Source organism: Squalius cephalus (genome assembly GCF_949319135.1).
Source record: "Squalius cephalus genome assembly, chromosome: 19".
Classification (NCBI taxonomy): Eukaryota; Metazoa; Chordata; class Actinopteri; order Cypriniformes; family Leuciscidae; genus Squalius; species Squalius cephalus.
The window spans coordinates 36007879-36020378 of NC_137140.1; the positions used below are offsets into that span (position 1 = coordinate 36007879).

Genomic DNA, 12500 nt, shown 5'->3' on the forward strand with positions numbered 1-12500 from the left:
AACAAGTGTGTAAGTCTCCTCGGCTTTGATTGTCAATTGCGCTCGTTCCTGTTGCGTGTCTCAAACTGGCAACCCGCGTGAGCGTCGAGTCTGAGGAGGCGGGGAAACAACGATCTCTGATATTTTGAATTTGGACTGCAGTACCGACTTTGACCACTAGCTGTCATTCTTACAGACTGCACCTTTAAGTATGACTCAATAATAAATAATATAAAATAAATGATAAACCTCTGGTCTCTCAGACGTTCACCGCCTGGTGTAACTCTCACCTTCGGAAAGCGGGAACTCAGATCGAGAACATCGAGGAGGAATTCAGGAACGGACTGAAGCTGATGTTACTGTTGGAGGTCATCTCAGGTACAGTTCAGTCTGCAGGTCTCTCTCTCACTCTCTCTCTCTCTCTCTCTCTCTCTCTCTCTCTCTCTCTCACCAATTACTGAACTTCCTATTGGGTCAAGCGAAGAAGGCAATTTATGACTCTAGAAAAATAAGAATTGAACGAAATTCAAGTGTTAATTTGCAAATTGTGTTTCTTAACCTTGTAAAATCCAGAATTGTAATTGACTTTCGGTATTGCAAGGCTATGGGGGATCTTAAGTCTTTTGAATTGATTAGGTGTTATAAGGGTTTAGTTTACAGTTTGTACATGTTTTGGATTGATCTGATTTGAAAGTGTTTTTATTCTTGATTTGGGTATTTTATTGGAATTGAATGTGTATGTTTTTGTATTGCCGTAGGTAGGAACTGATTGTATTAGTTTAGGATATTTGTAATAAAGGTGTGTTCTCTCTTCTTCCAGGTGAAAGGCTTCCCAAACCAGACCGAGGAAAGATGCGCTTCCACAAGATAGCCAATGTGAACAAGGCTCTGGAGTACATCACCAGTAAAGGGGTGAAGCTGGTGTCCATCGGCGCTGAGGGTGAGAGAAGCTCCTGGGTTTCATCATTTACAGTCAAACCAAATTCTTCATACCAGTAAAATTAATTTAAATTTGGGAGCAAAAATGATTCGGACACTTTGAGCTGATCATGTTTTGCTGAAGTGTGTTTTCTTTAATTGCTAATGCTCTTTTTACACACAGACTGAACACAATGAAGCATTGCTTGGTGATTGGTTGAGCTAAACTGGTATTATCTAATTGTGTAGTTAAATTTAACAGCTGACAGATATTCAACATAATTCATGTGTGAGACAGTCTAACAGAAGGACGGACAAAACCAGTCAAATATCAACTGAGTTCTGCTCATATTTTATCACCATTTTCTAAACTATAGCGAATAAACTGATAATGTGAGAAATGTTGAAGGTGTCTGAATACATTTTGGTTTGACTGTAGATCTGAACTTACATGGTTGTTCTCTATAAGAAGACACTTGCAGAAGAGTTATAGAATCTTACAGTTATTTAAACATGCGAGACGTCAAACTCAAGTGTGTCGTCTGTTGGATCCTCAGAGATCGTTGATGGAAATGTGAAGATGACTCTGGGAATGATCTGGACCATCATCCTCCGCTTCGCCATCCAGGACATCTCAGTGGAGGGTATCTGTCACACACACACACACACACACACACACACACACACACACACACACACACACTCTCTTACAGACTCTTCTTCTCTGTCAGAAACCTCAGCTAAAGAAGGGCTCCTGCTGTGGTGTCAGAGGAAGACGGCTCCCTACAGGAACGTGAACATACAAAACTTCCACATCAAGTAAGAACATGCAGATAGAAGACAGATATACGGTTTATTCTCTTATATGCCAGAGACGTGTCTTCCTCACGCACTCTTGAAATGATTAGAGAACATGTGTGTCAGAGAGTTGCGCTCTGGTCCTGCTAACGTCTGCTATCTTCACGCTCAGCTGGAAGGACGGTCTGGCGTTCTGTGCGCTCATTCACAGACACAGGCCTGACCTCATCGACTACTCCAAACTCAACAAGGTCTCTGTGCCCCAGTGCATGCTGGTCATGCTGGTGTTGTTAACTAACAGATTTACTGTAACGCCACTGATGGATCCATGTGCAACACTTATTTAAACAAACACAGCTAAAGTAAATCCAGGCAAAAGCAGAAGAGAACAGAACTGGGAAACACTGGGGTTTAGATACAGTACAGAAGAACACAGGCTTCAGGACAGGGGGATGTGATTAGCAGCTTCGTTAAGGTGATTAATGGAAACAAGACAAACACCGGAAATAAAACTCAGTTACTTTTGTTGTTTATTTATAGTGTATATACTTTTTTTTTTTTAAATAGTGCCATCATGTCAATTAATTGCGATTAATTGTATCTAACATAAAAATTTGTGTTTATATAATATGTGTATACACACACACACACACACACACACATATATATATATACACTTATATTATATAAACAAACTTTTATGTTAGATGTGATTAATAGCGATTAATTGATATGACAGCAGTAATTAATAATATTAATATTTATTTTAGTTTTTATTTAACTAAAATAAATATTAATATTATTCCTAAAAATGTAAAATAAAACCTCCATAAATTTAGTTTTTATTTTAAATTAATATTTTAAATGAGTAAATTATTCAGTTTTCATTTTAATTTTAGTTGTGATTTTGTATTTTTTATAGTTTAAAAAAAATATTATTTAGATTTAATTTATTTATTTTTTGTTCAGTTTTATTTTATTATTTATTTTTTGTTTCCAATTTCAATTTAAACTACGGTAAACAAAAATTAGAATGCTTTGGCAACTAACTGAAGCTTTTCATCTAATATCTTATATTTTATTTTATTTAAGCTTTATTTCAACTAACACAAGTGTTTTAATAGTTTTAGTTTTCATTAGCGATAATAATAATAACCCTGGTTTAAGGATTCTTATTCTTATTACAGATCAATATCAGATGAGATTGATGGTAAATCAGTTATTGACGGGCAGTTTGTTGGATAAATAGCTGTTATTTTCGACCGCAGAAAATATTTTCATCTAGTTGTTTGTTAAAATGCCCTTATATTGGACATCAATGGAGCTATAAAAAAGCAGAACTTGTTTACATTAATATTTCAGTATGTGTATTTGATCTGTAAAGTGTCTAAATCTGCCTTTCCTATTGGCTGATGAAATACAAGAGAGTAAGATCAGGTTCTCTCGCAGCTTTTCCTCAGGGTCAGAATGATGTGAGTAATCTGAGTCTAAGGTGAAGGCTTTACTTACCGAGGCTTTACTCAGGCTTTACTTGAGCTTTACTCAGGCTTTACTTACCGAGGCTTTACTCAGGCTTTACTCAGGCTTTACTTACCGAGGCTTTACTCAGGCTTTACTTACCGAGGCTTTACTCAAGCTTTACTCAGGCTTTACTTACCGAGGCTTTACTCAAGCTTTACTCAGGCTTTACTTACCGAGGCATTACTCAGGCTTTACTTACCGAGGCTTTACTCAGGCTTTATTTACCGAGGCTTTACTCAGGCTTTATTTGAGATTTACTCAGGCTTTACTCAGGCTTTACTCAGGCTTTTCTCAGGCTTTTCTCAGGCTTTACTTGAGCTTTACTCAGGTTTTACTTGAGCTTTACTCAGGCTTTACTCAGGCTTTTCTCAAGCTTTACTCAGGCTTTACTCAGGCTTTACTCAGGCTTTACTCAAGTTTTACTCAGGCTTTACTCAGGCTTTACTCGAGCTTTACTCGAGCTTTACTCAGGCTTTACTCAAGGTTTACTCGGGCTTTTCTCAGGCTTTACTCAAGCTTTTCTCAGGCTTTACTCAAGTTTTACTCGAGCTTTACTTAGGCTTTACTTGAGTTTTACTCAGGCTTTACTCAAGTTTTACTCGAGCTTTACTCAGGCTTTACTCAGGCTTTACTCGAGCTTTACTCAGGCTTTACTCGAGCTGTACTCAGGCTTTACTCAAGCTTTACTCGAGCTGTACTCTGGCTTTTCTCAGGCTTTACTCAAGCTTTTCTTGGGCTTTACTCAAGTTTTACTCGAGCTTTACTCAGGCTTTACTCGAGCTTTACTCAGGCTTTACTCAAGGTTTACTCAGGCTTTACTCAGGCTTTTCTCATACTTTACTCAAGTTTTACTCGAGCTTTACTCAGTCTTTACTCAGGCTTTACTCAGGCTTTACTTGGACTTTACTCAGGCTTTACTCTGGCTTTACTCTGGCTTTACTCTGGCTTTACTCGGGCTTTACTCGAGCTGTACTCAGTCTTTACTCAGGCTTTACTCGGGCTTTACTCGGGCTTTACTCAGGCTTTACTCAGGCTTTACTCAGGCTTTACTCAGGCTTTACTCGAGCTTTACTCGGGCTTTACTCGGAGAGAGACTGACCGATAATCCCGTCTGAAAGCTGAACGCTTTAACAAACCTGCATGAATCTGCCGTGTCATGATTGATTCATAACCTCAACCTGGTATTTCAGCATCTTTAATTTTGTTGTAATACGTTTTATTTTTATATTTTAATTTCTGTTAAAGTTTTACGAATTTTGTTGTGTTGTCATTTTTGTTTTTGTGGTACAACATTAGTTAACATGAACTAACAATGAAAGATTCTTCTAAAGCATCTATATTCATCTTAGTTAATGGCAATTTTAACATTTACAAATACATAAAAATATTGCTTGTTGTTGTTAGTTATTAAGTTTTATTTTAGTACATCAAGTAAAATAAAATTAAACATTTTATAATATTTTATAATAAATTTTATTATAATAATTGATATAAAATAAATAAGTAGTTTTATTTTATTTTAAGTATCACATATTTTTTTTTTTTTAATGATAATAATCCTGTATGGAGCATATGTTGATCACTCAAATGAGGATGAAATTTTGTACAAACTTATTGCTGTAATTAAAATAAACTCATCATTGATTTCTCTGGTTTTCTCTGTGCAGGACGATCCTCTTGGAAATCTCAGTCTGGCTTTAGAAATCGCGGAGAAACACTTGGACATCCCTAAAATGTTGGACCCAGAAGGTAAAGATGGACAGATCAGCTTCATATGTGTTACATCAGTATCAAATGAATGAAGCTTTATAAAACTGCGGCAACAGCAATATGATAGAAGATGCTGGTGTTTAATAAATAGTTTAAAACTAGTTTTGTAAATGTTGAAGACATTGTGTCGCATATCGCGTGAAACGCTTTTGGAACAAGGACAAATGTAGGCGGGGCTTGATTGTGTCCGTGGGGAATTGATTGGATGATTGTGGTTTGCAATTGGCTGATCTCATGTGAGTGACAGGTTGCCCCGCCCACATCATCAGAGAAGAGAAGAGATGCTGCTAGAGGAACTTATTCTGATTCAAGATTATTAACACAATAATGATGATGTGCACCTATAAATCATTTAGAATAAATAGCTTTCTACAAGGCTTTTTAATTAAATAAAAATTAATGTATGCTGACATTTAATAGCCGTTTTACCATAACACAACACAGGAAGTCATGTGACCTTATTATTATACAACAATACTCTCCTGTTGAACTCAGTAACAGATTTAGCAAACAGCTGTCTGTGGTGAAAGGCTGTTTTTGACCTGCGTTTCGTATTACTGTCATGAGAAGGTGACGGCCTTGAACAATCCATCCCAGAATGCAGTGCACAGATTCCCCTCTGATGGCTGTGGAATCAATGCAAATGGCCAATGCATTAAGCATAAGTTGCAGTTTAATTTTGTTAATTTCATGATCACGTTTGTTGTGTGTGTGTGTGTGTGTGTGTGTGTGTGTGTGTGTGTGTGTGTGTGTGTGTGTGTGTGTGTGCTCCAGACATCATTAACACCCCGAAGCCTGATGAGAGAGCCATCATGACCTACGTGTCCTGTTTCTATCATGCTTTCGCTGGTGCAGAACAGGTATTTTTGCACTAAATGTGAGCAAAACCTATAGAATATGTGCTCATTATTAAAATAAAAGCAGATGCATCATGGGTACTTTTTAAATGACCTGGCGTAAGTCGAGTCTGAATCTGTCATGTGACATTTGTGTGTTTAAAGGCAGAAACGGCGGCTAACAGGATCTGTAAAGTGCTTGGAGTGAATCAGGAAAATGAGAAACTGATGGAGGAATATGAACGACTGGCCAGTGAGGTACCACACACACACACACACACACACACACACACACACACACACACACACACACACACACACACTCTCTCTCTCACACATTCACAAACTCACAAACACACACACAGCCATACACACTAACACACACTCACACACTCACAAACACGCACACTCTCACAAACACGCACACTCACAAACACACACACAGCCATACACACTAACACACACTCACTGAAGACTGGAGTAATGATGCTGAAAATTCAGCTTTGATCACAGGAATAAATTACACTTTACTATATATTCACATAGACAACAGCTGATTTAAATTGTAACAATATCTCACAAATAATACAGTTTTTACTGTATTTTTGATGCAGACTTGGTGAGCAGAAGAGTCTTCTTTAAAAAGCATGTACAGTGTATGAAATTAACCCGGCCCCAACTTCTGAATGTTCCAGTTGCTGGAGTGGATCGTGCGCACCACGCCGTGGCTCGAGAAGCGAAGCGCTGAGAGCACACTCGCTGCCATGAGATCCAAACTGGAGGATTTCAGAGACTATCGGCGTTTGCACAAACCACCCAAAGTCCAGGAGAAATGCCAGCTGGAGATCAGCTTCAACACACTCCAGACCAAACTACGCATCAGCAACAGACCCGCATTCATGCCCTCAGAGGGGAAGATGGTGTCTGTAAGACTCACTCACACACACACACACACAAATACACACACACACACTCTCTAACTCCTCTGACCGTGTGCAGGACATCACGAGCGCGTGGCACGGTCTGGAACACGCAGAGAAGGGTTATGAGGAGTGGCTGCTCAGTGAAATCAGGCGTTTGGAACGAGTGGAACATTTGGCGGAGAAGTTCCAGCAGAAAGTCTCTACACACGAGAGCTGGGCTCAGGGTGAGATTACAGTAAAACTGCAGAACGTCTCCACACACGAGAGCTGGGCTCAGGGTGAGATTACAGTAATACTGCAGAACGTCTCCACACACGAGAGCTGGGCTCAGGGTGAGATTACAGTAAAGCTGCAGAACGTCTCTACACACGAGAGCTGGGCTCAGGGTGAGATTACAGTAATACTGCAGAACGTCTCTACACACGAGAGCTGGGCTCAGGGTGAGATTACAGTAAAACTGCAGAACGTCTCCACACACGAGAGCTGGGCTCAGGGTGAGATTACAGTAATACTGCAGAACGTCTCCACACACGAGAGCTGGGCTCAGGGTGAGATTACAGTAATACTGCAGAACGTCTCTACACACGAGAGCTGGGCTCAGGGTGAGATTACAGTAAAGCTGCAGAACGTCTCTACACACGAGAGCTGGGCTCAGGGTGAGATTACAGTAATACTGCTGAACGTCTCTACACACGAGAGCTGGGCTCAGGGTGAGATTACAGTAATACTGCAGAACGTCTCCACACACGAGAGCCGGGCTCAGGGTGAGATTACAGTAAAGCTGCAGAAAGTCTCTACACACGAGAGCCGGGCTCAGGGTGAGATTACAGTAAAGCTGCAGAACGTCTCTACACACGAGAGCTGGGCTCAGGGTGAGATTACAGTAAAGCTGCAGAAAGTCTCTACACACGAGAGCTGGGCTCAGGGTGAGATTACAGTAAAACTGCAGAACGTCTCCACACACGAGAGCTGGGCTCAGGGTGAGATTACAGTAAGACTGCAGAACGTCTCCACACACGAGAGCCGGGCTCAGGGTGAGATTACAGTAATACTGCAGAACGTCTCCACACACGAGAGCTGGGCTCAGGGTGAGATTACAGTAATACTGCAGAACGTCTCCACACACGAGAGCCGGGCTCAGGGTGAGATTACAGTAATACTGCAGAACGTCTCTACACACGAGAGCTGGGCTCAGGGTGAGATTACAGTAATACTGCAGAACGTCTCCACACACGAGAGCTGGGCTCAGGGTGAGATTACAGTAAAACTGCAGAATGTCTCCACACACGAGAGCTGGGCTCAGGGTGAGATTACAGTAATACTGCAGAACGTCTCTACACACGAGAGCTGGGCTCAGGGTGAGATTACAGTAAAACTGCAGAATGTCTCCACACACGAGAGCTGGGCTCAGGGTGAGATTACAGTAAGACTGCAGAACGTCTCCACACACGAGAGCTGGGCTCAGGGTGAGATTACAGTAATACTGCAGAACGTCTCCACACACGAGAGCTGGGCTCAGGGTGAGATTACAGTAATACTGCAGAACGTCTCCACACACGAGAGCCGGGCTCAGGGTGAGATTACAGTAATACTGCAGAACGTCTCCACACACGAGAGCTGGGCTCAGGGTGAGATTACAGTAATACTGCAGAACGTCTCCACACACGAGAGCCGGGCTCAGGGTGAGATTACAGTAATACTGCAGAACGTCTCTACACACGAGAGCCGGGCTCAGGGTGAGATTACAGTAATACTGCAGAACGTCTCCACACACGAGAGCTGGGCTCAGGGTGAGATTACAGTAATACTGCAGAACGTCTCTACACACTAGAGCTGGGCTCAGGGTGAGATTACAGTAAAACTGCAGAACGTCTCCACACGCGAGAGCTGGGCTCAGGGTGAGATTACAGTAATACTGCAGAACGTCTCCACACGCGAGAGCCGGGCTCAGGGTGAGATTACAGTAATTCTGCAGAACGTCTCCACACACGAGAGCTGGGCTCAGGGTGAGATTACAGTAATTCTGCAGAACGTCTCCACACACGAGAGCCGGGCTCAGGGTGAGATTACAGTAATTCTGCAGAACGTCTCCACACACGAGAGCTGGGCTCAGGGTGAGATTACAGTAATACTGCAGAACGTCTCCACACACGAGAGCTGGGCTCAGGGTGAGATTACAGTAAAACTGCAGAATGTCTCCACACACGAGAGCTGGGCTCAGGGTGAGATTACAGTAATACTGCAGAACGTCTCTACACACGAGAGCTGGGCTCAGGGTGAGATTACAGTAAAACTGCAGAATGTCTCCACACACGAGAGCTGGGCTCAGGGTGAGATTACAGTAATACTGCAGAACGTCTCTACACATGAGAGCTGGGCTCAGGGTGAGATTACAGTAATACTGCAGAACGTCTCCACACACGAGAGCTGGGCTCAGGGTGAGATTACAGTAATACTGCAGAACGTCTCCACACACGAGAGCTGGGCTCAGGGTGAGATTACAGTAATACTGCAGAACGTCTCCACACACGAGAGCCGGGCTCAGGGTGAGATTACAGTAATACTGCAGAACGTCTCCACACACGAGAGCTGGGCTCAGGGTGAGATTACAGTAATACTGCAGAACGTCTCCACACACGAGAGCCGGGCTCAGGGTGAGATTACAGTAATACTGCAGAACGTCTCTACACACGAGAGCCGGGCTCAGGGTGAGATTACAGTAATACTGCAGAACGTCTCCACACACGAGAGCTGGGCTCAGGGTGAGATTACAGTAATACTGCAGAACGTCTCTACACACTAGAGCTGGGCTCAGGGTGAGATTACAGTAAAACTGCAGAACGTCTCCACACGCGAGAGCTGGGCTCAGGGTGAGATTACAGTAATACTGCAGAACGTCTCCACACGCGAGAGCCGGGCTCAGGGTGAGATTACAGTAATTCTGCAGAACGTCTCCACACACGAGAGCTGGGCTCAGGGTGAGATTACAGTAATTCTGCAGAACGTCTCCACACACGAGAGCCGGGCTCAGGGTGAGATTACAGTAATTCTGCAGAACGTCTCCACACACGAGAGCTGGGCTCAGGGTGAGATTACAGTAATTCTGCAGAACGTCTCCACACACGAGAGCTGGGCTCAGGGTGAGATTACAGTAATTCTGCAGAACGTCTCTACACACGAGAGCTGGGCTCAGGGTGAGATTACAGTAAAGCTGCAGAACGTCTCTACACACGAGAGCTGGGCTCAGGGTGAGATTACAGTAAAACTGCAGAACGTTTCCACACACGAGAGCTGGGCTCAGGGTGAGATTACAGTAATTCTGCAGAACGTCTCTACACACGAGAGCTTGTGTGTGATGGGTAGGTTTAGGGGTCGGGTTAGTGTGTGTGTGTGTGTGTGTGTGTGTGTGATGGGTAGGTTTAGGGGTCGGGTTAGTGTGTGTGTGTGTGTGTGTGTGTGTGTGTGTGTGTGTGTGATGGGTAGGTTTAGGAGTCGGTTATTGTAAGAGTACCGAATATACAGTTTGTACAGTATAAAAACCATTACGTCTATGGAGAGTCCTCAAAAAATATGGAAACGTGTGTGTGTGTGTGTGTGTGTGTGTGTGTGTGTGCGCTGCAGGAAAGGATCAGCTGTTGACTCTGAAGGATTATGAGAGTGCATCCCTCACGGAGCTGAGAGCGTTGCTACGGAAACACGAGGCGTTTGAGAGTGACCTCGCGGCTCATCAGGACCGAGTCGAGCAAATCGCCGCCATTGCACAGGAACTCAAGTATGACCACTTCCTGTTTCCTCCTCACATTCTCACACTGAGGGTTTCTTCATGTGGGTCAGTCTTGTTTTTACCACAGTTTTGTGTGCCACTTACCCTGGCCTGTATGAAGAAACTACCCGAACATGTTTCTCTTGAGATCCTGCACATGTTTGCAGCAGTTATGAGTGTTTAGATGATGATGTCAGTGACGGCGTTGAGTTTCTATTGTTCTAAATGCAGTCAGAACACCTGTCAGATTCCCTCGGTGACAATGAGTCAGTGTCGTACCCAGAAACACACACACACTCTCACACTCTCAGACAGACACACACTCACTCTCACTCACACTCACACACACACACACACACACACACACACACACACACACACACACACACACACACACACACACACACACACACACACACACACACACACACACACACACACAGACACAGTGATCTGTGAAACTGTTATCACCTCCATCACAACAGCTGATCATCATCATAATGTCTGACCTCACTCACACACACACACACACACACATACATACACACACACACACACACACACACACACTCACACACACACACAGAGATCTTTCTGAATGAAAGCTGAGGGCTTTTTCACTCTGGTATTTGCTAAAGGCCCCACAGTGAGTCATGCTGAGCTCAGTTCGTCCGTGGCTCGATTGACTTCTATGATTCAGTCCGATTTGAATCTCATTATGCCAGAAATTTGCAGTTATTCACTGCAAATAATAATGTTCTTCCTCAGTATTTTTGTCTTCTTTTGCAGTACAAAAATTTAAACATTCATGACTCAAGATTCATTTACTGGACAAGCAACATTCGTAACAAAATTTTAACTTGTTTAATACAGGGCAATTGTGCATGTGCATCTCGTGCTCAAACTCTGATGAGAGAACTTGTAAGTAACATATTTGCAGGATTATCAACATTTACAACAACATACAAATATATACGTGTAAAAATGTGCAGAATATAATGGATTAGCGAGAGCTTTCTGCATCTGTCCTTCACTGGTCACGAGTCTGAGCTGATGCTGCTCTCCAGAGGAAACATGAGGAACTGCAGGAGAACTGACACTGAATGCAGAACACATTAAATGTGTTTTATTTAATGTTATGATCATCTGATTGTGGCTGTTGTAAAAAAAAAAAGTTTTTTTATGAAAAATCTGAAATCTGTCCACCGTGAGAAGGCCTCAACAGTTACATTTTGGAGATAAATGTCAGTAATAAAGAGTGTGTGTGTTTGTGTGTGTGTGTTTGTGTGTGTGTGTGTGTGTGTGTGTGTGTGTGTGTGTGTGTGTGTGTGTGTGTGTGTGTGTGTGTGTGTGTGTCCGCAGTGAACTGGACTATCATGCTGCTGGTGTTATTAATGAACGCTGTCAGATGATCTGTGATCAGTGGGATCAGCTGGGAACTTTGACCCAGAAACGCAGAGAAGCTCTGGAGGTGATTCACACACACAAACACACACACACACACACACACACTGATCAACATCAGTTTTATCACCAAACTGGGTGTTTTTAGTGTTTATGGGTAGGCTTCTAAAAAGGGTTGACTGATAGTCTGAAGACTGTAGTGTGTAGATAGATAGATAGATAAATGTGTGTGTGTGTGTGTGTGTGTGTGCTCATCAGAGGACAGAGAAGCTCCTGGAGACGATTGATCAGCTGTTTCTGGAGTTTGCTAAGAGAGCGGTGCCGTTTAACCACTGGATGGAAGGAGCGATGGAGGATCTGCAGGACATGTTCATGGTTCACTCTCTGGACGAGGTTCAGGTCAGGCAAACTCTCTCAGAGGTGCAGTGTGTCATATTTAGGAGGATCTGTTGACAAAAAATGCAATATCAAATACATAAATCAAGCGTAGCGTCAGTTCTGGCAGGTCATGTTAGTCGAGCTCGCATCAGTGACTCTGATACACGTCTACCTATAGGAGTACGACGCCTATCACTGCATACATATATA

At 42.8% G+C, this 12500-nt stretch overlaps 1 protein-coding gene across 1 annotated transcript in view; it reads left to right on the forward strand.

The window, feature by feature from the left end:
- LOC307146601 (alpha-actinin-2) overlaps positions 1–12500 on the forward strand; it is a 22970-nt gene that overhangs the window by 3514 nt on the left and 6956 nt on the right. Inside the window, exons 2-14 of the mRNA XM_079850769.1 lie at positions 243–357; positions 800–919; positions 1455–1541; positions 1629–1716; positions 1868–1946; positions 4884–4965; positions 5761–5846; positions 5988–6080; positions 6518–6748; positions 6822–6969; positions 10367–10517; positions 11871–11979; positions 12171–12311. Of these exons, the coding sequence (XP_079706895.1) occupies positions 243–357; positions 800–919; positions 1455–1541; positions 1629–1716; positions 1868–1946; positions 4884–4965; positions 5761–5846; positions 5988–6080; positions 6518–6748; positions 6822–6969; positions 10367–10517; positions 11871–11979; positions 12171–12311 (1530 nt within the window). The remainder of the gene's footprint in view (positions 1–242; positions 358–799; positions 920–1454; positions 1542–1628; positions 1717–1867; positions 1947–4883; positions 4966–5760; positions 5847–5987; positions 6081–6517; positions 6749–6821; positions 6970–10366; positions 10518–11870; positions 11980–12170; positions 12312–12500) is intronic.